At 39.4% G+C, this 22,722-nt stretch overlaps 1 protein-coding gene and 1 pseudogene across 2 annotated transcripts in view; both read left to right on the plus strand.

Moving 5' to 3' along the window:
- The window catches only part of TRPC4AP (transient receptor potential cation channel subfamily C member 4 associated protein), a 75,191-nt gene that overhangs the window by 21,274 nt on the left and 31,195 nt on the right, over positions 1-22,722 (plus strand). For both annotated transcript variants that reach the window (XM_053926164.1, XM_053926163.2), the window contains exons 2-7: positions 552-680; positions 4,853-4,969; positions 9,510-9,567; positions 11,555-11,610; positions 13,944-14,072; positions 19,581-19,788. In XM_053926164.1, the coding sequence (XP_053782139.1) occupies positions 552-680; positions 4,853-4,969; positions 9,510-9,567; positions 11,555-11,610; positions 13,944-14,072; positions 19,581-19,788 (697 nt within the window). The remainder of the gene's footprint in view (positions 1-551; positions 681-4,852; positions 4,970-9,509; positions 9,568-11,554; positions 11,611-13,943; positions 14,073-19,580; positions 19,789-22,722) is intronic.
- LOC139441002 (large ribosomal subunit protein uL6-like) lies at positions 1,339-2,290 on the plus strand (annotated as a pseudogene).

The raw sequence follows: 22,722 nt of genomic DNA on the forward strand, positions 1-22,722 counted from the left end.
GAGCCTAGAGTGTGCATTGGGAAAGGGATGAGGCTAGAAAGGAAAGTAGGTGATAGGATATGAAAGGTGTTGTATCACAAGGCAAGGGGTTGACTTTAGCATATAGGCTGTTGGGGAGCCTTTGACGGTTTCTAAGAAAGAAGACTTTGAATTACTTGTCCTGGGTGGATTTGGGACACAGCTGCTTTCCTTTGCCCTATATGCTAGTACAGTTGTCCCTCAGTATCCGCGGGGCATTGGTTCCAAGACGTCTGCAGATAACAAAATCTGCAGATGCTCAAGCCCCGTATGTAAAGTGGCAGAGAACAATGCGTACAGGCAGCCCTCCACTTCCGTGGATTCCCAACCACAGTTCAGAAACACTGTTTTCAGTCTGCAGTTGGTTGAATCTGTGGATGTGAAACCTGGGGACACAGAGGGCTGACTATGAATTCTGAAAAAAATCCACATGTAGGTGGACCCACACCGTTCAAACTCATGTTGTTCGAGGTCAACTGTAGTTCTTTCCTCACTGTAAAATGTTTCTTTCTCTTTTCTTTTTTGACTCACAGTTCACTGAGACTTTTTTGACAGAGAGGGACAAACAGTCCAAATGGAGTGGAATTCCTCAGCTGCTCCTTAAGCTGTATGCAACGAGCCACCTCCACAGTGACTTCGTTGAGTGTCAAAACATCCTCAAGGTAATTCTTTCGGGCCTTGGAGGGACTGCAATTCAGGGCCTCCAAGTGACACAAGATGTTGACTTTTTTTTTTTCAGTCTCTCTTTCAGTCTACTTTTTAAAACAGCTTGTTTTTATCGTGTAAGGTGCAGAACATTTGGGAAGTTCAGAAAAGTGCAAAGAGGAAAATAAAACTCACCTATAAAGAAAATAAAACCCTTCCACCCAGGGATAATCACCACTGGGTCCCCTGTGTAGTCCTTCTGGGCTTAGCTTTGTGTCAGTGCTTGCTTAATTTGGGAGGTCAGCGCTGTGCCCTGGGATTGAGATGGCTTTCTTTTTGAATGGGGTTTAAAAGATCCCATATGGCTGAAGACTCATGGAAGCGGCCTTGTGGTTATTGATAATTACAACTCACATAAGAAGGTTGAAGGGACTGGGCTTGGTGGTTGGGGGGGAGAGAGAATGCCGAGAGATACGGTAAAGCAGTTCTCAAACTTGAGCATGTGTCAGACTTACCTGGAAGGCTTGTTCAAACGGAGTGCTGGGCTCCACTCCCAGAGTTTCTGATTTAGTAGGTCTGGAGTTACCTTATCTAAACCTAAACTTGGTCCACATTTGAGTTTAGAGCACCAGCTGTAACTGCCGTTGAAACCCATGCAAGTTATATTTGGTCATGATGAAGTTTAATGATGCAGTGTTCTTCAGAGGTGACGTTTTGGTTATTCTGTCACATAATAAGTCATTCTAAAATATAACAGGCTCCAGAATAAGCTTAATCTTTACCTTTAAGAAGAGATGTTTTAGGCCGCATCTCCTGCGAGGATGAAGACCACTCGCAGCAATTACTGTCGACATTTCAGAAAATGTGGACATCGCTCCGAAGGGCTGCAGTTATTGTGAAGGACCCCAGAGGCGTGCGGCTAAGGGACTGCAATTACATCGATGTAGAGCTCAGTCTCTTTGGAAAGAAAAAGAAGAGACTCCAGGTTGATAAGTGGTGGGGAAATAGAAAGGAACTGGCCTCTGTTTATACCACCTGCAGTCATGTACAGAACACGATTGAGGGCGTTACACTAGGCTTCCATTAGAAGATGGGTGTGTGTTCGCTCACTTCCCCAGCGACGTCGTTATTCAGGAGAACGGTTCTTTTGAAATCGGAAATTTCTTGGGTGAAAAATACATGTGCAGGGTTTGGATGAGATCACGAGTTGCTTGTTCAGTATCTTAAGCCCCAAAAGGTGAGGTACTGTATTTTTTGGACTATGAGATGCACTCCTTCCCCTCCTCTACAAATTTGGGGGGGAATGGGGGTGCGTCTTGTAGTCCAAATGTAGCTTACCTGGGTGGCGGTGGCGTGGGGACACAAGAGGCAGGAGTAGGACCACATTTTTTGCTTCAAAATTTTTTTTCCTATTTTCCTCCTCTAAAACCTAGGTGCGTCTTATGGTCCAGTGCATCTTACAGTCTGGAAAATACAGTAATTCTTGAAGGAAACAACCTTGAATTTGTATAAAATTGAGCTGCTTTGATACTGCAAAGCCACAACAGTTAAAAACAAGGATATCAGAAAATTTTTGGATGGCATCTATGTTTCTGAGAAAGGAACTCTCTAGCAGGCTAATGAATAAGATCTAAGTTTGTCCAGCTTCCAAAACAGCAGGAAGCCACATGATTCCTCAGACTTATTTATGGTATTTTAAAGATGCAGTAAAAGTCATGTATTGAATTGAGGGGGGAAAAAAGACGTTTTGTATTCTTGATCTTCTCATAGTCTGATTAGGATAGAAATAATTATAGCCTCTTTCACTTGTTTAAAAACACTTTGCAAATAGTTATATATTATTTCATTTGATTCCTGCAAAATCCACAGGAATGAATTTGAAGGAGGAGGAAGAAGTAGAAGGGAAGGAGGGAAATTAATATTTGTGAGTGCTTGCTGTGTGATTATCATTTCTTTATTTCATCCAGCAAATACTTATTTGAAATTTACTGTGTTCCAGACATACTTAATTCTTATGGTAACTTTATGAGATGGGTGGTATTTTTCTTTGTGTTAGTCTATATTATTTTGATTGTAGGTAACAGTACCTCCCTCAAATTGGGACAAAAAAAAGAAGATCTTTTATTATCTCACATAATTGGCAAGCATAGGTGTGAATTCAGGAGCTTAACAGAATTAGGTTGTCCATTTCTTATCTTGACATCTGTGTGTGACCTCAAGTTCCTCCACATAATCACAGGTGCAGGGTGACATTTCTACAACATGGGCTAGCCACTGAGGTGAGAGGAGTGAGAGACTATTGGTTAGTCCTGATCACTTGCTCCTGGTGCCAGCCCCCGCAGAACCATGTGGAAAGTGGGGAGGAGCATTGGGCTGTTAACCTGAAGAAGAGAGAAAGCTGCTGGGCAGGAAAAAATGAGATGCTTTTTATATTCTCTTTTTTCGACTGAAAAAAAATGAGACTCACCCGTAACTCTGTGGCTACTGTATGATGAGCCCAGCTTTGTCTTATCCAAAGAGAAGCTTCCACTGTACTAGGCTGCCAACAGGAAGTGCTTCCTGGTTTTATAGATTAGAAAAAACGAGATCCAGAGAAAGTGGTTCAGTCACTAATTATGTGACCCGAGGCAACTTTGTGGTCTTGTTTTTTGCCTGTAAAATGAGTAAAACTACACTTACTTTGTTGAATTATTTTAAGGAGTAAGTGAACTAAAATACAGAAGCCCAGTGCCTGGCATATAACAGGTGATCCGTAAGAGTTCGTTCTGCATTTCTTGATGTGTGGTATCTGGACCAGCAGCATCAGCATCACTTGGGAACTTACTATAAATGCACTTTCCCAGACCTCGCCATAGACCTCTTGAAACTCTGCAGGTGGGACCCAGTAGTATGAATTTTAAGAAGCCTTTCAGATGATTCTGATGCTCACCAGTGTTTGAGCAAACAGTGTTTGCTCTAGCCCTTTGTGATCCATTTTCCCTCACAGGCTCCTGAGGAGAGAGAATAATGAGGAGGGTCCTGGATTCGTCCTACTCTCTCCCCTATTTCATCCGAAATAGTTCTGTTTTCTTCTGTAAGCACAGACTCTGGAGCCAGACTTCTGTGTTCCGACCCTGGCTCTACCACATGTGACACTGACAAGGTTCCTTATTTGTAAAATTGGGATAAGTTACTACTATCTCACAGAATTGTGAAGATTAAAAAAGATAATACATGATGGGCTTAGAACCAGGTATTAAATAAATTAGCTACTACTGCTATTATTATAGTTTTTATTATTATCAACTTTTCTGTAAGATTATTATTTTTTTCTATTGCTCCGTTCTCTATGAACAAAGGATTCTTTGGCCTCTCCAAATCCGACACCCTCTGCACTACATTGGCTGTATTAAATGGCTGCTATGTCTTGGGACCTAGGGCTGATACAAAGAGGAATCTGTTTCAGTCTTCAAGGAATATTTAGGGAAGAAATAGCATATGTTTGTAAAGAGGTACAAAGTAAAAATGCTACATAGCACAGTGAATTACAGATTGCTTTGGGGGTTCAGAGGTGCATTAGAATGCCTCTGGCTGAGGGGAATCAGAGACCTCCTGAAAGAGGCGATACTTGAGCAATGTTTTGGTTATCTGTTGCTGCAGAACCAGCCATCCCAAAGCTTAGTAGCTTGAAATAATAATCACCATTTATCTCCAACAATTTTAGAGGTTGATTGAGTGGTTCTTCTGCTTCATGTGGTATTGGGTTGGATATTGAATCATCTAGAAGGTCCACAGTGGCTTTACTCACATCCTGGTAGGTTGATGCTGACTGTCAGCTGGAGATCAGCTAAGGCTGTCAGTCCTGGCCTCAGTTCTCCTCCTGGCCTCCTGAAGTGGCCATGTTGGACTTCTCGCAGCGTGGTGACTGGGTTCCAAAAAGGCAAAGCCGGCTTTGCCAATCTTTCTTAAGACTTAGGCCAGAATTGGCTGAGTGTCACTTCTGCTGCACTCTGCTGGTTGAAGTGAGTCACACCAGCCCAGATTCAGTGTGGGAGATGATTCTATAGGGGGTCTGAATACCAGGAAGTGTGGTTCATTGAGGGCTATCTTTGGGCTCATGGGGATTTAAGTTGTGATTAAAATGCTTGGGTGTCTGGTTTGTGTTAGATACAAAAACTGAATGTCTCTCTGTACACTTTCTTTAAACTAGGAAATTTCTCCTCTTCTCTCCATGGAGGCTATGGCATTTGTTACTGAAGAGAGGAAACTTACCCAGGAAACCACTTATCCCAATACATATATTTTTGACTTGTTTGGAGGTGTTGATGTAAGTACTTGTTTATTATTTTTACTGCAATTATTACTACTTAATGGTTTGAGAAGTTAACCCTTGAAATGGAAGACAGGAAACATTTCAGAATATATAGCAAACATTTGAGAATTTTAACTTTTAAAAGCTCAGTAGCACTCACCTGTGTTGAAACAGCATAGCTTTTACTTTAGAAGAATTGAATTATTTGAATTGACAATACGTCCACCTTTGCTTTTATAAAGCACAAAGTTAAAGGTATGTATCCTACTTCCCCGCTGTCCTCTCCTCAGAGGCAGCTGTGATTACTAGTCCTTGCAGATGTCCTTCCGGAGATGTTCTCTCTCTCTCTCTCTCTCTCTCTCTCTCTCTCTCTCTCTCTCTCTCTCTCTCTCTCTCTCTCTGTGTGTGTGTGTGTGTGTGTGTGTGTGTGTGTGTGTGTGTGTGTGTGTGAGTGAATAACCCCACCACCCCTGATTCAGGTTTATTTTCTCCCCATATAGAGGTGGCATATGATATACACAGGTACATTGCTTTGTATCTTGCATTTTCCATGTACTTCTCTAGTTTGGGGATAGTTTCATTTGAGAACTTGTAAATCTGCCTCATTTGAAATAGCTCTGTAGTATTTCGTGGTATGATTGTTTAATTATGATTGTATGATTATAATTTAATTAAATTATGATTGTATGATCATAATTTATTTGCTCGGGCCTCAGGGGATGGGCATTTAGAATTTTCTCACACCTCTCTTATTACAAACAAATTGCGATAAAGGTTTTTGTACATAGTTTTGTGTACCTGGGAATATATCCTGTACCTTTGGGATCAAGGCATCTGTGTCTTTTACTGTTTATAAACTTGTCAGTTTACATACTTAGGAGGTTTTGTCAGCTTACATCCCAGTGACAAAGTGTGAGAGTGTCCATTTCCTCACATCGTCGCTGTCACAGTGTGTGCACGTTTCTGTGGACTTGGCGACTGAAGTATAACTTGCACACAGAAAAGCACACCCTTAACAACCACAAGATAAGTTTCCCTTTGTCACTGCCACCCGAATCACAAAACAGAACATTACTGGCACCCACTAGCCTCCTTCACCAAGCATAACATTTCAAGTATTTTAAGTATTTACTAAGCAGATATGAGAAAATGGCATTTCTTCATAGTATATTTACAGCTTTATTGAGATATAGTTCACATACCACACAATTCAGTCGTTTAAAAATGTATGATTCAGGGGTTTTAGTGTATTCATAGATATGTGCAACCATCACCACAGCCAATTTTAGGACATTTTATCACCCAAAAGAAACCCATGCTTCAGCTATTACTCCCCCAGTCCTCCAGCCCCCACCCCCATCGCAGACAACTGTTACTCCATTTTCTGTCTCTATAGATATTTCTGTTCTGGACATTTAATATGAGTGGAATCATGTAATATGTGATCAGTTACAGGCTTTTTTTTACTTAGCTTAATATTTTCAAGGTTTATTCCTGTTGTAGCATGTACCAGCACTTCATTCCTTTTTATGGTTGAATACTGGTTTATTGTATGGGTATGCCACATTTGCATAGCCATTCTTCAGTGGTGGACATTCGGGCTATTTGTACTTTTTGGCTATTATGAGTAGTGGTGCTGTTAACATTTGTGTACAGTTTTCTGTGTAGACTTGGATTTTCATTAATTTGGGGTATGGAAGTGGGATTACGGTGTCATATGGTAACTCTTACATTTAATCCTTTGAGGAACCATTAGATTGTTTTCCAAAGCAGCTGCACCATGCCCACCAGCAGTGTGTGGAGGCTCCAGGTTTTCCACGTCCTCATCAAAACATCAAAACTTGCTGTTACATGTGTTTTTTAGTACACCCATCCATCCTAATGGGTGTGAGGTGGAACGTCATGGTTTTGATTTGCATTGGCTAGTGGTGTTCACATCTTTTTATGAGCTTACGTAGTATTTGTATGTCTTCCTTGAAAAAGTGTCCGTCTTCTTTTCTCATTTCTTTTTAAAGAGAGGGAAAGAACATCAATGTGTGGTTGCCTCTCACGTGCCCCCCACTGAGGACCTGGCTTGCAACACAGGCATGTGCCCTGACCGGGAATCAAACCCGCGACTCTTTGGTGTGCAGGCTGCACTCAATCCACTGAGCCATGCTACTCAGGGCTCCTTTTCTCATTTTTGAATTGGGTTATCTTTTTTTATGAGTTCTAAGAGTTCTTTATGTATTCTCTCCATAGTTTTCTAAATTTGCATTCTTCTATGAATGAGATTGAATATCTTTTTGTGTGTTTATAAATTGTTTCTTTTCTGCTAATTGTCTATTAGTGGCTTTTGAATTCTTTCTATTTAGTTATTAGGCTTTTCTCTTACTGATTTTCTATCTAAGTTCTTTCAGGTTGCTATAATAAATGTTATAGACTGGGTAGCTTATAAACAACAAGGAATTTGTTTCTCACACTTGTGGGGCCTGGGCAGTATAAGATCACTGCACTGACAGATTTGGCGACTGGTGAGGGCCCCTTCCAGGTTGCAGACTGCCTGCTCTTTCCCCCTTCCTCACGTGGGAAGAGGCTAGGGATCTCTCTGGAGCCTCTTTTACAAGTGTGTAATCCCATTCATGAGGTCTCTGCACTCATGACCTCATCACCCCTGAGGCCCTACCTCCTGATGCTATCACATTAGGCAGTAGGATTTGACATAGGAATTTGGGGGGGTTACCGACATTCAGATCATAGCAATTTGTAAGTACTCTTCATTTTTTAAGGTCCTTTGTCTTTTCTGTTGTATTTTTTTCCTAGTTGGACAACTGAATTTTGATTTTATTTATGGTAGTTTTAAATGTAGAAAGGTTTTTTAAAAATATAAGGTGGTCCAAAGATTGTGGGTTATTGTTAAGCTGATTAAAAATGTAGAAAGGTTTACTTTTTAGGTTGTCAAATTGATCAATCTTTTCTTTTTATGGCTTCAGAATTTTGTTTCTTGCTTTCCCCACAGTTGGATTATAAACTGTGTCCATGTTCCTTCCAATATTTTATAGTTTTTATCATGTATGTGTAAATTTTTGCATCATTCCAAATTTATTTTGAATGAAGGGCTGGGATCCTCCTTTCCCCCGGGGAAGTCTGTCCTGACCCCTGTCACTTGCACAGCAATGAGGGCAACTTTCAGGGGGTTGCGGTCATTCTGTATCTTGATGTGGGGGGTGACTGTACAGGCATGACATTCACTATGTAAAAACCGGAGCTGTACCACGTTACACTTCAATTTTAGGAAAGTTTTCTTTCCTTAGAGATGCCATTTTCTACAAAACTAAAGATTGAATATTAAACATTTGCATACATATCGTTTACCATAGACTTTATTCTCTAATTTCTTGTCAACATTTGCTCTCCTCGGCAGTCCGAGTGGCCCTGTACATTTACTTGCTAGTTGGCTCAAGAGAACCCCCCCACCCACTTCACTTCTGAATCATTCATAAAGGAATTTACTTAATAGAAAACAATGTGTTTATGGGAGGGAAAAGAATAATGTGGGTCTCTAGCCTCATGTCTATTTTTAGTGAAAATGTGACTTTCTCTAGCAGGTGCCTGTTCCACCTTAGGACATCTTTGGAGCAATGGTTCTTGACTTCATGGGGTTTTTCTCTCTTGCAGTGAGTTAGATTGGCTTCTCCAGGAATCTCAGTCTGTTCATAAATACGGGCTTTTGGGTCATTTTTGCCCATCACTGACCTCTAGTTGGGTGCATTTTTCTTGCCAAACTCCCTCTGTTTATTGTGTTTAAGTCTTCAGTTTTCTTTGCTGTTGCTTAGTTGTGTATTATTGAATGTGGGGTATCGAAGTGTTCAACTATGACTTTTGAATTGTATTTCCTTGAATTCTGCCAGCTTTTGCTTCATTTATTTTGAGGCTTTGTTATTAAGTACATCTTTGTAATTGTTATATCCTCTTGGTGGATTGACCCTTCTAAAATTGTAAATTGTCCTCTTTTGTTTCAACAGAATGGGTTTCTATTGCATATGCTCATTGTAAATAGTTTAATCAAAATTGTGTTGTATTTAAATATGTAAAATGAAAAGTGAATTCATATCACCCCTAGTCCCTGTAGAAATCAGTATTGGTAGTTTATGAATCTCTTTTGAGATTCTTTTTATAAAAAGTTTGTAAGAGAAAACAAATGTTTTTTAAGCAAAAGAAGAATCATAGTGATTTTCTGCAGCTTTTAAAAAATAAAGCCACATTGGATCCCAGAGATTACCTTATCTAAATATGCTTATTTTTTAAAAAGAGAACTGGGAGGCCATTGGAGGGGCATTGACTTGCCCAAGTTTACATGGGTAATAGGTGACTAAGCTGGGACTGGAACCCAGGTTTTCAAACTTGGTGCAGAGCTCATTGCCCTGAGCCTCACTGCCATCTGCCTGTGTTGGGAACAAGAGGCTCTTGTAATACTGTTACAGATATTTGGGCCATGAGTTAGCATAGCAGATTGTTTTATAAGTTGTGCTTTGAATTAATTTTGAAGATTTAATCTTAATTTTTTTTTTTGTAGCTCCTTGTAGAAATTCTTATGAGACCTACAGTCTCCATCCGGGGACAGAAACTGAAAAGTAAGTATACTTGTCAGCCACTTCCTCATTTTCCAGCCTGCTGACGTGATGGTGGTTTCCAGGAGTTTCTCTTCTTTCCCTTTCTAACTCTTAACAGTGAGAACGTGCCTTACATCCAGCTGCAGGATGCTCTCCACAATCCCAACTAAGCAGCTCTATTTATGCAGTTCATACAAGGTAGAAATATAGGCTGATGCTTTAAAAGAAAAAGTGTGAAAACCACTGGGCTAACAGAATTGCATCTTTGCACTTTTCTAATAGTCCTTGGGTCCAGCTTTTCTGTTTTCTTTGGAAATTTGTATTTCTCATATATCATTAATTGAGAGAGTAAACAATAACCTGATAAGATAAAAAAATGTTTTTGTTGTTGTTATAAAGGTGATATATGCTCTTTGTAAAAAGTTCAGTCATTACCAGAATGCATGTAGTAAAAAGGAAAAGAGGTTTTTGGTAATGCATTATTTCTTAAGCTGGGTAGTGGGAACATGGGTATTATTTTGTTATTCTTCTTTATAATTTATGCATGTTACAGATATTTTTTTTAGGTATTCAGTATTTAATTTTAAAAAAGAATAAGTGCACTTTACTTAGCATTAAAAGCCAGAGATCACTTAATATTTGATAAACGCTCTTCTATAAACATTACGTATATATTTTTTAATTTAAATTTCTTCCCTAACATCAACATGACATACTTTATAAGGCCTCATTTGTAGGTACACTAGCAGTTAAGAGGATTCATATTCATCTTTGAATATTCATATTCAGCTTTTTATTCCCATCTAAATTAGTTCTTCTGTTCTCTGTCTACCCACATAACCTTCACAGCAAGTAACATCTGGTAATTACTTATTGGAATACTTATTTATTCTCTCTCTCACTAGATTTATAAGTAAATCTGCTCTAGAGTTGGTACTGAATAAATATTTGTTGCATTAGTGAATTCTAATTCCCTTCAGAAATGAAAGGTCTAAAAATACTGAAATATACTTGCGTGGTTTTCCAACCTCCTTTGAAGTCATAAAATAAATAAACCAAAAAGTCCCAGTAGGCTGAAAGGTAGTGCTGAGAGGTAACAGGACACCTGCAGTACCTCCAGATCATACAGATAACCCACCTAGTCAAGCTAGCTTGGCAGGACTGCCTGTTAAGATCTGAGAAGGAGACCCAGCATTTTTAGAGGTTGTAGCAGCATAAGGATAAATGGAAACAGTTTTTGAAAGTAAAACTAATGCCAAACAAAACACTTTGTCATGGTTCATACTCAGTTTTATCATTTTCTAGTTCAGGGGTCATAAAAATTTATTTTTCCTTTTTGCGCTACTCTCCTGTTCCCGCTCACAGGGAAATAGCTAGTTCTTTATTGGATTGATAGGTCAGGCATTAAAAGCCATTTCCCTAACATAAATAACCCAAACCAAACAAAATAGCTGGTGAGTCTGTAGTAAAAATGTTGTAATTGTTTGCTGCTAGTAGAACTTTCCATAGAAATTTATAACAAGAGGCATCAATATGCTTATACTTGGGATTCTAGTAGTTCAGCTTTTGAAAGTGTATCTTGAGAAACCAATTCAACACAAGCATAAAAAGGCTACTCTTACATATTGTTTATTTTTTGTCTATTTAAATAGCAAAATTAAAAAACAACTAAAACTAAAGCCTTGGGTATATTCTAAGCAAGCTATTGTACAAAGGGAACATGGCATATTTTAAAGGATGATATCACCACAGATTGAAATCATGAAGACTTGGGGGCATAGTAAGAAAATGGCTACTATATCAAACCAAAAGCAGCCTACACATTGGTTTGTAGGTTCTGATGGGCCATGGAAAGCTTTGGTAAATAAGGACTGGAAGGAGGTATGCTTACAGGAAAATAATCCTCTTGGAGAGGATTATGAGGAGTAGTTTTTGTTTTCAAAAAAATGTAATATAGGTATACTGTCTTTAATGAAAAAATAACCGGTTATTATCCATTTGCTTGCAGTAAGTGATGAAATGTCCAAGGACTGTTTGAGCATCCTGTATAATACCTGTGTCTGTGTAAGTACCCTGCCTTTGGGGCTGCATTTTTCTCCCCACCATATTTGCAACGTGTGAGAAGGGAAGATACAAGTGAGGGTGGTAGACGTGAGAGCTGTCTTCAGACATTGGAGGAATGCGGCATATTTTATGTGGGTCTGAGAACCAGAACCAACCAGGTAGGAATTATGGGGAGGCAGTTGACTCTGAAACAACATAAGTTTGAACTGCACGGGTCCACCCATGTATGACCTGCACATGGTTCAAACCCGTGTTGTTCAGGAGTCATCTGTGTTTCCAATTCGCAGTGGGCAGTTTGTGGATGCAGAGAGCTGACTGGTTGCACATGGACTTTGAACTGCATGTAACCCCTGTGTTGTTTAAGGGTCACTGTAATTGTTAAGAGCCAAACCCTGGGGGTGTCCAAGCAGAGACTGAACAATTACTTACCAAAGAGGTAGAAGCATTGGAAGAGTGTCTATGACCTTTAGATACCTCATTATGCCTGTTTCTTCATTCTCCTTGTTAGAAGGCAAAACAAAACCAAAAGCCCCACCCACATACTGAGCAGGACACTGTGCATTGACCACTGAGTGAGAAAGAATGGTGAATAAAAGGAAGAATTTGGTAGAAAGAAAAGAGCACAGCATTTAGTGCTAGAACTTGGTTTTGAATTCTGGCCTTTGGTTTAGTGCTTGCTAGTTCATCTCCCTGAGCTGTAGCTTCTTATCGGTAGAGTGCAGTTACTAATCATACCAACATCATAGGGTTGTTTGAGGGCTCAATGAGATGATAGGTGTAAAAGCACTCTGTAAAGCAGCATACACACGTCACTTTGTATGAGACACAGTACCTGGCTTGGGACCCTCTGTGGTAAACTGTACACAGTGAGTCATAATACGTGGAGGAATGAAACAGGTGCTGTTAGAGGTGTGAAACCTGGATGCTATGGCAGTGCAAAGGCACATTTCATTTCATTTCTTGCCTTATTCAAAAAAAGGGTTTCAGGCACCTTACGGGAGTGTTTGAAATCTACCAATATTGTAAATTTAGAAGTAGGTAAGAATGGAAAGGATAAAATAAGGTGAGGATATAACATACATCTAGGAATTGGGCTGATATAAAAATATAGACCATAAACTCATCTGCATTATGGATGGTGCACAAACTTGGGTTTAAGCTTCTTAGCAACCAACACAGATAGGGAAATGCGTTTTAACACTTACACAGCTCACCATCCGGAACAGTGCTGTGCACCAGAAATATAGTGCAAGCCACTTCGGTTACTTTAAATTTCCTTGTAGCAACTTTTATTTTAAAGAAAGGAATAAAAAACAATAGGAATAAGTAAAGTTAATTTTAATAAGTCCAGAGTTCAAAATAAATATAAAGATATTTATTCTCTTTTTTTGAACTGATCTTTCAAAATCTAGTGTTTTTACACTCAGTACATCTCAGTTGAGACTAGCCATATTTCAAGTGCTTAATAGCCACATGTAGCTAGTGACACAAATAGGCACAGACAGAGCTCTAAGATAAAAATAAACTCACTGTTCAGGAAATGCACGATTATTCTTGCAGCTAAGTCCACAAAGGAATTGTCATTATTTTTTTTTTAAGTCTATATGATGTAATTGACTTTATCATTGATTGGCTTTTAGAGTTGCAAATACCAGTACTCAGGGACTAGGCAGAAAACAAGAAATGTTGAAGTTGCCTTTTTTGGAGTGGGGACTTGTGTTGTACAAGTTGTGACAAACCTGGAATAAGCATGTCCTGCCTGGAAGACATTTAAATTCAAAAATTTAAAAGTACTGTTTGCTGGTCAAATAAAACTTGGCCTAGTATGTGCTGGTTTATAGCTGATTTAAGTACCAAGCAGATAACTAGGTCCTGAACCTATGAGGATTATCATGGCGGGGTGGGGAAGCCCTCCTCAGAGAAAGGCATTTGCACACAGTGTTTTGTATGTAGCTTTAGGGATTTAAGACCCAAGCCAAGGGTTCCTGCTGTAATGTGGGATCGTGTTTCCTAGTAGCTGTAAGGAATATCTTGCTTTTTTTTTTTTTTTTTAAGGTTTTATTTATTTTTTTAGAGAGAGGGGGAGGGCAGGAGAAAGAGGGAGTGAAACATCAATTTGAAAGAGAAACATCAATCAGTTGCTCTTGTATGCACCCTGACCGGGGACTGAACCCACAACCCAGGCATGTGCCCCGACCGGGAATTGAACCAGCTACCCCTCACTTTGTGAGATGATGCCCAACCAACTGAGCCACAGGGTTAGTGCTTGCTCTTTATATATATATTTTTGTATTTATAACTTATTCTGCCTTTTTTCTCCTCCCTTGTGATAGACGGAAGGAGTTACAAAGCGTTTAGCAGAAAAGAATGACTTTGTGATCTTCCTGTTTACACTGATGACGAGTAAGAAGACATTCTTACAAACAGCGACCCTCATTGAAGATATTTTGGGTGTTAAAAAGGTGAGCTATGTCTTCCATCTGGTGGGTAACCAGATGGAGGAGGGTGTCTCAGATGATTGGATTCTGAAACCAAATTTCTTTAAAAAGAAAAATTGTTCCATATTTCTAGTATTAAATTATCTTTTTGTGCTACTTAAATATATTCAAGTAAAAACTAGGTTATACTTTATGTACTTAATGATGGGTCTTAATATGATTGTAAAACCTAAACAAATATACAAATTGAAATTAATTATAAAACTCAGAAGTTCAGATTGACCTCATGAATTTAGTGTGATGGCTAATTACTTTGCCAAAATCAAATCGCCCCTTACTAATTATTATAATGTAAGACCTTTTCAGCATACCTCCTGCTGTATGCTGTGTGATTTCATTCTCTTGCCACTTTCCTCTATTTGAACTGCTGTGAAACCTTCTTTCATTAGGATATGTTTCCCTTGGTGATGTTCGACTTTGACTTTCACTTACTAAGTTCACCTCTGTTTTTCCCCATTAGTTTTCAACAGTTAATTGACACCAACACAGGAGACATAAATAGGAGCACTGAAGTTCAGCCACTTGGTCATAAGATAGACATTCAGATGATCCAGAATATGCTTTTTAAAAAAAACAAACTGTGATTGAAATGAAAATACTAAATTAAAAATTTATCATCGAGAACTCACAACCCCAAAAAACATGCTCACAGACTTCTGTTAGAGAATCACTATATTATATTTTGGGGGTATTGCTTGCTAGGACCTGAAGCCTGTTTCCCCAGTCTCTGTCCTATACCTCCATGTTGGTTGCAGGTTGTCAGATTTCTTTCTCTTACTACTGAGGAAGCAGGAGCCTTTTAGAGTTGGCATTGCTTAGAAAAGGCACCCGTATGCATTGTGTTTTCCCCAGCTTTTATTTCTGTCTTTCTGCTGCACTTTTCCTCAGGTCCTGTTTGTTATCGCCCAGGCAGAAGATGCATAAGAGGCCCATTGTCTGTAAAAGCACATTGGAAATGTGTGCAGGTCCCAGACAGACCCTTTGTGCCCTTTGATAAAAAGGCTTTGTTATTTTTCCACCAACTATGTGTTCCAGCCAGTGTGTGAGAGGGGGCTTCCTGGGTAGAAATTCCAGTCTCCCTGGCAGTATCAGCATTGGAGTCTAGAATGGCTTCTTCTGTGTTGCCAAAAATGTTGATGAATTCTGCTAGACATTGTGGGTACTTCAATGCAGTTAGCAAGGGAGATCGACGCCATAAAGAAGGAACAAACTGGGAAAAGGCATTTGCAACCCATGCAACTAACAAAGGATTAGTAGTCAGAATTTATTAAGTTTTTAGACATTGGCAAGAAAAAGACAGATAGTTCAGTAGAAAAATGGGCAATGATATGAACAAGCATTTCGCAGAAGAGAAACAAATGCTCCATAAATATAAGAGAAGATGCTTAACCTCGTTGATAATCAGGGAAATGCAAATCAAGACCATTGAGAGACAACAACTTCGGTGAGAATGCACATCATTGATAACACTCGTATACTGATGATACTTTTTGTATCAGCAGAATATCTTCACCTTTCTTTTGTTTCCTACTTGAGTATGCATATACTCTGTGGCCCAGCACGTAGGTATGCACTGCCCTGGGGTCCAAGACATCAGTACTGTGGCCTGAGTCACCTGTAACCCATGCCCAGGCATGCCCAAGGGAAAGCTCATTCCCAGAACAGTGATTTTTAGAAATAGAAACACTAAATTGAAACCACGAGGTTGTGAAATCAGTTCAGTGGGTCTGCCAGCTCAATAGAAAAGATCAAATTGTACCATGTAAGGGTATTGTTTGAAGTTTTTGTTTCATATTTATACACTTATTTATACATTCACTTATGTATGTTTACTGGGTTGTTGTGGAAAATTTATTCCTTATCCTTGGGCATTGTCAAACTGGTTTGTAACGCACTACCCCAGAAAAACTGCACGTGTGCATCAAGAAACACAAAACAAAAAACTGAAACCAAGCCTGTGATCCTTCAACAGGAAAATGGGTAAATGTGCTCTCTTCACACAATAGAATACAGGCATACTTTGGAGATGCTGCAGGTCCTGTAACAAAGTGAGCATTGCAGAACAGTGAGTTGTAATCTTTTTGCTGGTGGAGGTCTTGCCTTCTATTTGTTAAAAACGCAACATCTGTGAAGTGCAGTGAAGCAAAGCGCAATAAAACGAGGTGTGCCTGTGTTAGAAAGTGGTGGGAATAAATGACCTGTTGCCAAACGCAACAGCACGGGTGGATCATAGAAATTATTGCTAGAAGTCAGTTGCAGAAGAATGTATATAGTATTTCATTTTTATAAAGCTCGAAAATAGGCAGACTCAAATCACATGATAAAACTTTTTAAAGGCAAGGTAGTACTAAAATTCAGGATGGTGGTGGTTACCGCTGGCAGAGAGGCACGGACATGTGATAGTAAAGGCACGCACAGCCGTTTGCTTCGTTATGTTTCATACCGAATGTTGGGTGTATCAAGAAATAAAAATTAAAATACATTTGAGCCTTGAACAACGCAGGCTTGAACTGCATGTGTCCATTTATATGCAGATTTTTAGTTAATTTTTAATTAAAAATGTTTTTCTTAAAATCTGCAAATGTCGTGTATTATATGAATTTTTCTCCTTTTGAAACATCCTTATATTCCTCAGATAATACCAGATAACAAAGAGTATTTTAGAAAATTCCTTAACTTGATGTAGGATATCTATTAAAACTTGCAGCAAACATTAAATTTAACGTTAAACTTAGGGTATATTTCCATTAAAGTCGAGAAAAAGGCGAGAGCGCCTGTCACTGTCTCTAGATAATTGGTTACTTGTGCATATACAGAGACACTATAGGGATATTCATTACAACATTGTTTAATAGTGAAAAACTAGTTCACCAAAACATTTATACACAGAATAAATTGTGGATTAAAACAGAAAAACAAGTGAACTCGGCAAGCATACTTACAGCCAAGATGGAGGCGTAGGTAGACACACTGCGCCTCCTCACACAACCGAAAGGACAACAAATTTAAAAACAAAAAACAACTAGAACTGACAGAAAATCGGACCGTATGGGAGTCCGACAACCAAGGAGACAAAGAAAAAACACTCATCCAGACCGGTAGGCGGGGCAGAGACGGGCAGCCGGGTGGAGAGGACCCGTGGCCCGACATTCTCACGCAGATAAACTGGGAGGAACAACTGGGGAGCGAGACAGACCGCAGAACCCAGGGCTCCAGCGATGGGGAAATAAAGCCTCAAACCTCTGATTGAAAACACCTGTGGGGGTGGAAGCAGCGGGAGAAACCCCCAGCCTCACAGGAGAGCTCGTTGGAGAAACCCACAGGGTCCCGGAACGTACACAAACCCACCTACCTGGGAATCAGCACCAGAAGGGCCCAATTTGCTTGTGGGTAGCGGAGGGAGTGACTGAAGCCGGCAGAGAGCAGAGCAGGCGCCATTGCTCCCTCTCGACCCCTCCCCCACGTACAGCGTCACAGCGCACGACCAGCGTTGCCCCATCCTGTTGAACACCTAAGGCTCCGCCCCTTACTATGTAACAGGTGCGCCGAGACAAAAAAATACGGCCCAAATGAAACAACAGAGCAAAGCTCCAGAAAAAATACAAATAAGTGACAGAGATAGCCAACTTATCAGATGCACAGTTCAAAACACTGGTAATCAGGAAGCTCACAAAATTGGTTGAATATGGTCACAAATTAGATGAACAAATGAAGGTTATGCTAAGTGAAATAAAAGAAACTGTACAGGGAACCAGCAATGATGAGAAGGAAACCGGGACTCAAATCAATAGTGTGGACCAGAAGGAAGAAAAACATTCAACCAGAAAAGAATGAAAAAACAAGAATTCAAAAAAATGAGGAGAGACTTAGGAACCTCCAGGACATCTTTAAACATTCCAACATCCGGATCATAGGGGTACCAGAAGGAGAAGAGGAAGACCGACAAATCAAAAACTTATTTGAACAAATAATGAAGGAGAACTTCCTTAAGCTGGAGAAGGAAATAGACTTCTAGGAAGTCCAGGAAGCTCAGAGTCCCAAAGAGGTTGGACGCAAGGAGGAACACACCAAGGCACATCATAATTATATTAGCCAAAATGAAAGATAAGGAGAGAATCTTAGAAGCAGCAAGAGAAAAGGACAGTTACCTGAACGTGCCCGATCTCATCTGATCTCGGAAGCTAAGCAGGGTCAGGCCTGGTTAGTACTTGGATAGGAGAAAAGGACACAGTTACCTACAAAGGAGTGCCCATGAGACTTCAGCTGATTTCTGAAAAGAAACCTTACGGGCAAGAAGAGGCTGGCAAGAATCATTTAAAGTCATGAAGAGCAAGGACCTACATCCGAGATTACTCTATCCAGCAAAGCTTTCATTTAGAATGGAAGGGCAGATAAAATGCTTCCCAGATAAGGTCAAGTTAAAGGAGTTCATCACCACCAAGCCCTTATTATATGAAATGTTAAAGGGACTTATCTAAGAAAAAGAAGATAAAAATATTAACAGTAAAAGGACAACGAACAGTTATTAACAACCACACCTAAAACGAAAACAAACTAAGCAAACAAGTAGAACAGGAACAGAATCACAGAAATGGAGATCACATGGGAGGTTATCAGCAGGGAAGTGAGGGGGGCGGGGGGGGAAAGGTACAGGGAATAAGTAGCATAAATGGTAGGTAGAAAATAGACGGGAAGGGTAGGAATAGTATAGGAAATGTAGAATCCGAAGAACTTATATGTATGACCCATGAACATGAACTGTAGGGGGGGAATGTGGGAGGCAGGGAGGGAGTGTGCAGATTGGAGGGGAATGAAGAGGGGAAAATGGGACAACTATAATACCATAATCAATAAAATACATTTAAAAAAACATTAAGAGTTATTTGAATCAGTGCAGTTAAATCTCAATGTTGACTTAAAAGTCAGGTGGTGTATGATACCATTCATAGTGAACATTGATACTATTCATGCAGAACAATACAATACCATATGTTTTTATGGAAATAGTCTTCCATAAAAATCTTTCACAAGTGTAAAAATGTGGGAATAATTGTCACAAAGTTCAAAATAATGGTTGCTTCTGGGTGGGGAAACACAGGGGCCTTCAGCTATATTTGAAATACGTTATTTCTTAAAAACAAAAACATCTGTAGCATGAATGGCAGTTTATGAGTGTTAGATACTTTTTTTTCTTAATAGGCAAAATGAGCCCCATGAGCAAAGGCAGAGAATGAGAACAGTGGTGCTCAAAGGGTTTAATCCTCAGACCAGTCCCACGAGGTAGGTCAGTCCCATGTGACAAATAAGCACACTTAGGAGGGGTTCTGTAACTTACCTAAGGTTGCACAGCTGTGCATTGCAGAGCTGGGATTTGAACCAAAGTGGCTGCTTTCCTAGGGGAATGCAGAGGAGGACCACATCCAATCTCTAATGAACTGAGTACAGGAATTGTTTTATTTGTGTCCTCTGTAGGAAATGATCCGACTAGACGAAGTCCCCAATCTGAGTTCCTTAGTATCCAATTTTGATCAGCAACAGCTTGCTAATTTCTGCCGGATTCTGGCTGTCACCATCTCAGAGATGGATACGGGAAATGATGACAAGCACACACTTCTTGCCAAAAATGCTCAGCAGAAGAAGAGCTTGAGCTTGGGGCCTTCTGCAGCTGAAATCAACCAAGGTAAAGTCTCTAAAATCGCAGAATTTTAAGATTGTAGCTATAAGACACCTTATTAAATCATCTAGGGTTTTTTTTAGTATCTCTAGAGATTATGTGAGGGTACGTGGGTCACTTAGAGTATACAGAATTTGTGTGTATTCATTATTTTGGGGGGCCAAGTCCATAGCCTTCATCAGATTTTTAAATGGATCCAGAACCTAAAAAAAGTTGGGAATCATTGTTTATCAAAGTTACAAATACCTGTACCTTTTGATCCACTAAGCCTCTCTGGGCCTTTATTTTATAGATTATGTATACACATACATATATACAAGGTTATTCATTGCAAACAAGACTGCTTAATTTATATAATGGAAAATTGTATAGCTTTTAAGAAAAAAGCATGAAGAAAATCTCTGTATACTCACACAGAAAAATCTCCAAAGTATACTAATGGTAAAAAGGAAAATGTAGAACTGTGTGTATAATATGATGCTTTTTGTATTAAGGTAGGGAAGGGGGACTAATGTATCTGTTTGTTCATATCCGGTATGTATAAACTGAAAGTATACACAGGAAGTGGCCACCTGTTAGGTGTGGGTGTATTATTTTATATATGTTTGATTTTAGAACCATATGGGGATATTAGTTATTTAAATTTTTAAAAATACTCTTCTAACTCATCTCCCCAACCTGTTGCTTTTTAGTACCAAATGAGTTCTGTTCTGTTGTCCTTGCCCACGCAGATTTTGGGGAAATTGGGCATATGTCTGTGTGGTCATAAGAGTATAGGTGATTCATATTTGAACTAAAATATTTGTGTCTTAAAAGCTAGCTTTTGAACATTAATAGGCTAGAAACACGGTTGATGGAAACATGTCATGTGTACCATAGGGTAAGCCAAATAACCAAGCTGAAATAATAAAAATGTATCACTAAAAAAGGCAGCAGGGAACCACAGCCATCCTGCAGCAGCCCTGATGATGCTTTGAAAACACTGCTCTGCTTCTCTAGTCCAGCTGACTGGACATGCGCGCTCCCAGGCCTGTGTGCAGAATTGCTAAAGGCTGCCCAGCAGCCTTCCTTCTAGATACTCACTGTGAGTCCTTCATGACCTCCATTAACATTCTGGTTTTAGTTAAGAGCACCAGCTGGTCATAACTGTACTTGTGGGTTATTAGGGAATGTAATTTTACGCTTTGTAGTCATATGCAGAAAGAGAAGTGTGTGAACTCTGTAGGCCCCAGGTTTGCGGTTCTCCCTTCAGGTTTGTTTTTCTCTCCTGAGTCCATAGCCTTTCTTGGTCTCTGCAGGCTTTTCTTTCCCCCTCCTCTTTTCTTAAGACTTTTTGAAAAGTACTCAGGTTAGTAAATCATAAAATATACATCCTTAAAATCATGTGAATTTTATCACAGCTAAAGCATACTTCAAAACTGATTTAAGTGTACACATACATATACCCTGAACAAAAGTCTACATTTGTTCATCTCCTGCTATATGGCAAACATTGAGCCAGAAGAACAATTATCTAGAAGTAATTTTATATAATCCTCTAAGCAGCCCTGTGAAATAAAGATTAGCATTGGGTTGGCCAATAAGTTCGTTTGATTTTTGCCATTAAGATGGCTCTAGTAGCACATATTGTCCTTAACTTCATGTGAAACAATTTTGTTAGATTGTGTTGTAACAGCTGTCATATCAGTGTGCACTTTTTAAAAAAAGTATCCAAATTGATGAATTTCTTTGTAGTCATTTTAATATTGAAGATGGAAGAAAATATGCAACATTTTCAGCATATTATGTTTATTATTTCAAGAAAGGTAAAAATGCAACTATGCAAAAAGAGAATTTGTGCGGTGTATGGAGAAGGTGCTGTGACTGATCAACCATGTCAAAAGTGGTTTGTGAAGTTTTGTGCTAGAGATTTCTTGCTGGATGATGCTTCATGGTCGGGTAACCAGTTGAAGTTGTAAGCAAGTTGATAGTGATCAAATTGAGACATTGAGAACAATCAACGTTATACCATGCAGGAGATAGCTGACATACTCAAAATATCTAAATCAATAAAGTTATTGGTGAAAATGAAAAACATGTCTTTTATTTTATGAAAAAAGTAAATGAACTTTTTGGCCAACCCAATATCTCTGTTGCACAGCTTTGGAAACTGAGGATCATAAAGGTTCAGTATTGGAAGCCCTGGCTGGTGTGGCTCAGTGGATTGAGTGCTGGCCTGCAAACCAGTGTTTCCGCTCAATTCCCTGTCGGGGCACATGCCTGGGTTGCAGGCCAGGTCCCCAGTAGGGGGCGCGTGAGAGGCATCCACACATTGATGTTTCTCTCTCTCTTTCTCCCTCCCTTCCCTTCTCTAAAGATAAATAAATAAAATCTTTTAAAACAAAAAATAAAGATTCAGTATTGGATACTTGTGTGTGCTAAGGCACTAAGTTAACTTTCAACTTTTAGTTTCCCATTTAAGGAATCTGTTTAATCCTGTTAGTATTATCTTCATGTACCTGATTGTAAACTGACTTAAGTAAAACCAACATTACCCATCACCCTTGGGGAATGAGGTTTTTCTAGTTAATTGTTTTTTTAATTAACTGAGTTTTAACTCCAAGCCAGTTTCTTTGATTTGGGGGGTTAAAAAAACAAAGCCTTTATGAAATGTCCAGGTTCACTTTCATACCTGTGAGACTAACACATCATATAATCTCCACATGATACCTGCCTTGTGTTTTTTGGAATAAGGCTTTATTAAATGTTGATCTTAGCACATGATATTGTATAGAGTCTGGGCCTTGGCAGCCCTGTGACCATAATTCCTATCTCTGCTCCCCCACTCCCCATTCCATACACATTTTTCTCCGGTCAGAGGCACGGGGAAGGCCAATGTGAACATAGTTAAATCACAAATAGATGAGAAAGATCTTAGTCCTTAATGTTGTCATGCTTTAA

The sequence above is a fragment of the Desmodus rotundus genome, chromosome 6, assembly GCF_022682495.2.
Source record: "Desmodus rotundus isolate HL8 chromosome 6, HLdesRot8A.1, whole genome shotgun sequence".
NCBI classification, from domain to species: domain Eukaryota; kingdom Metazoa; phylum Chordata; class Mammalia; order Chiroptera; family Phyllostomidae; genus Desmodus; species Desmodus rotundus.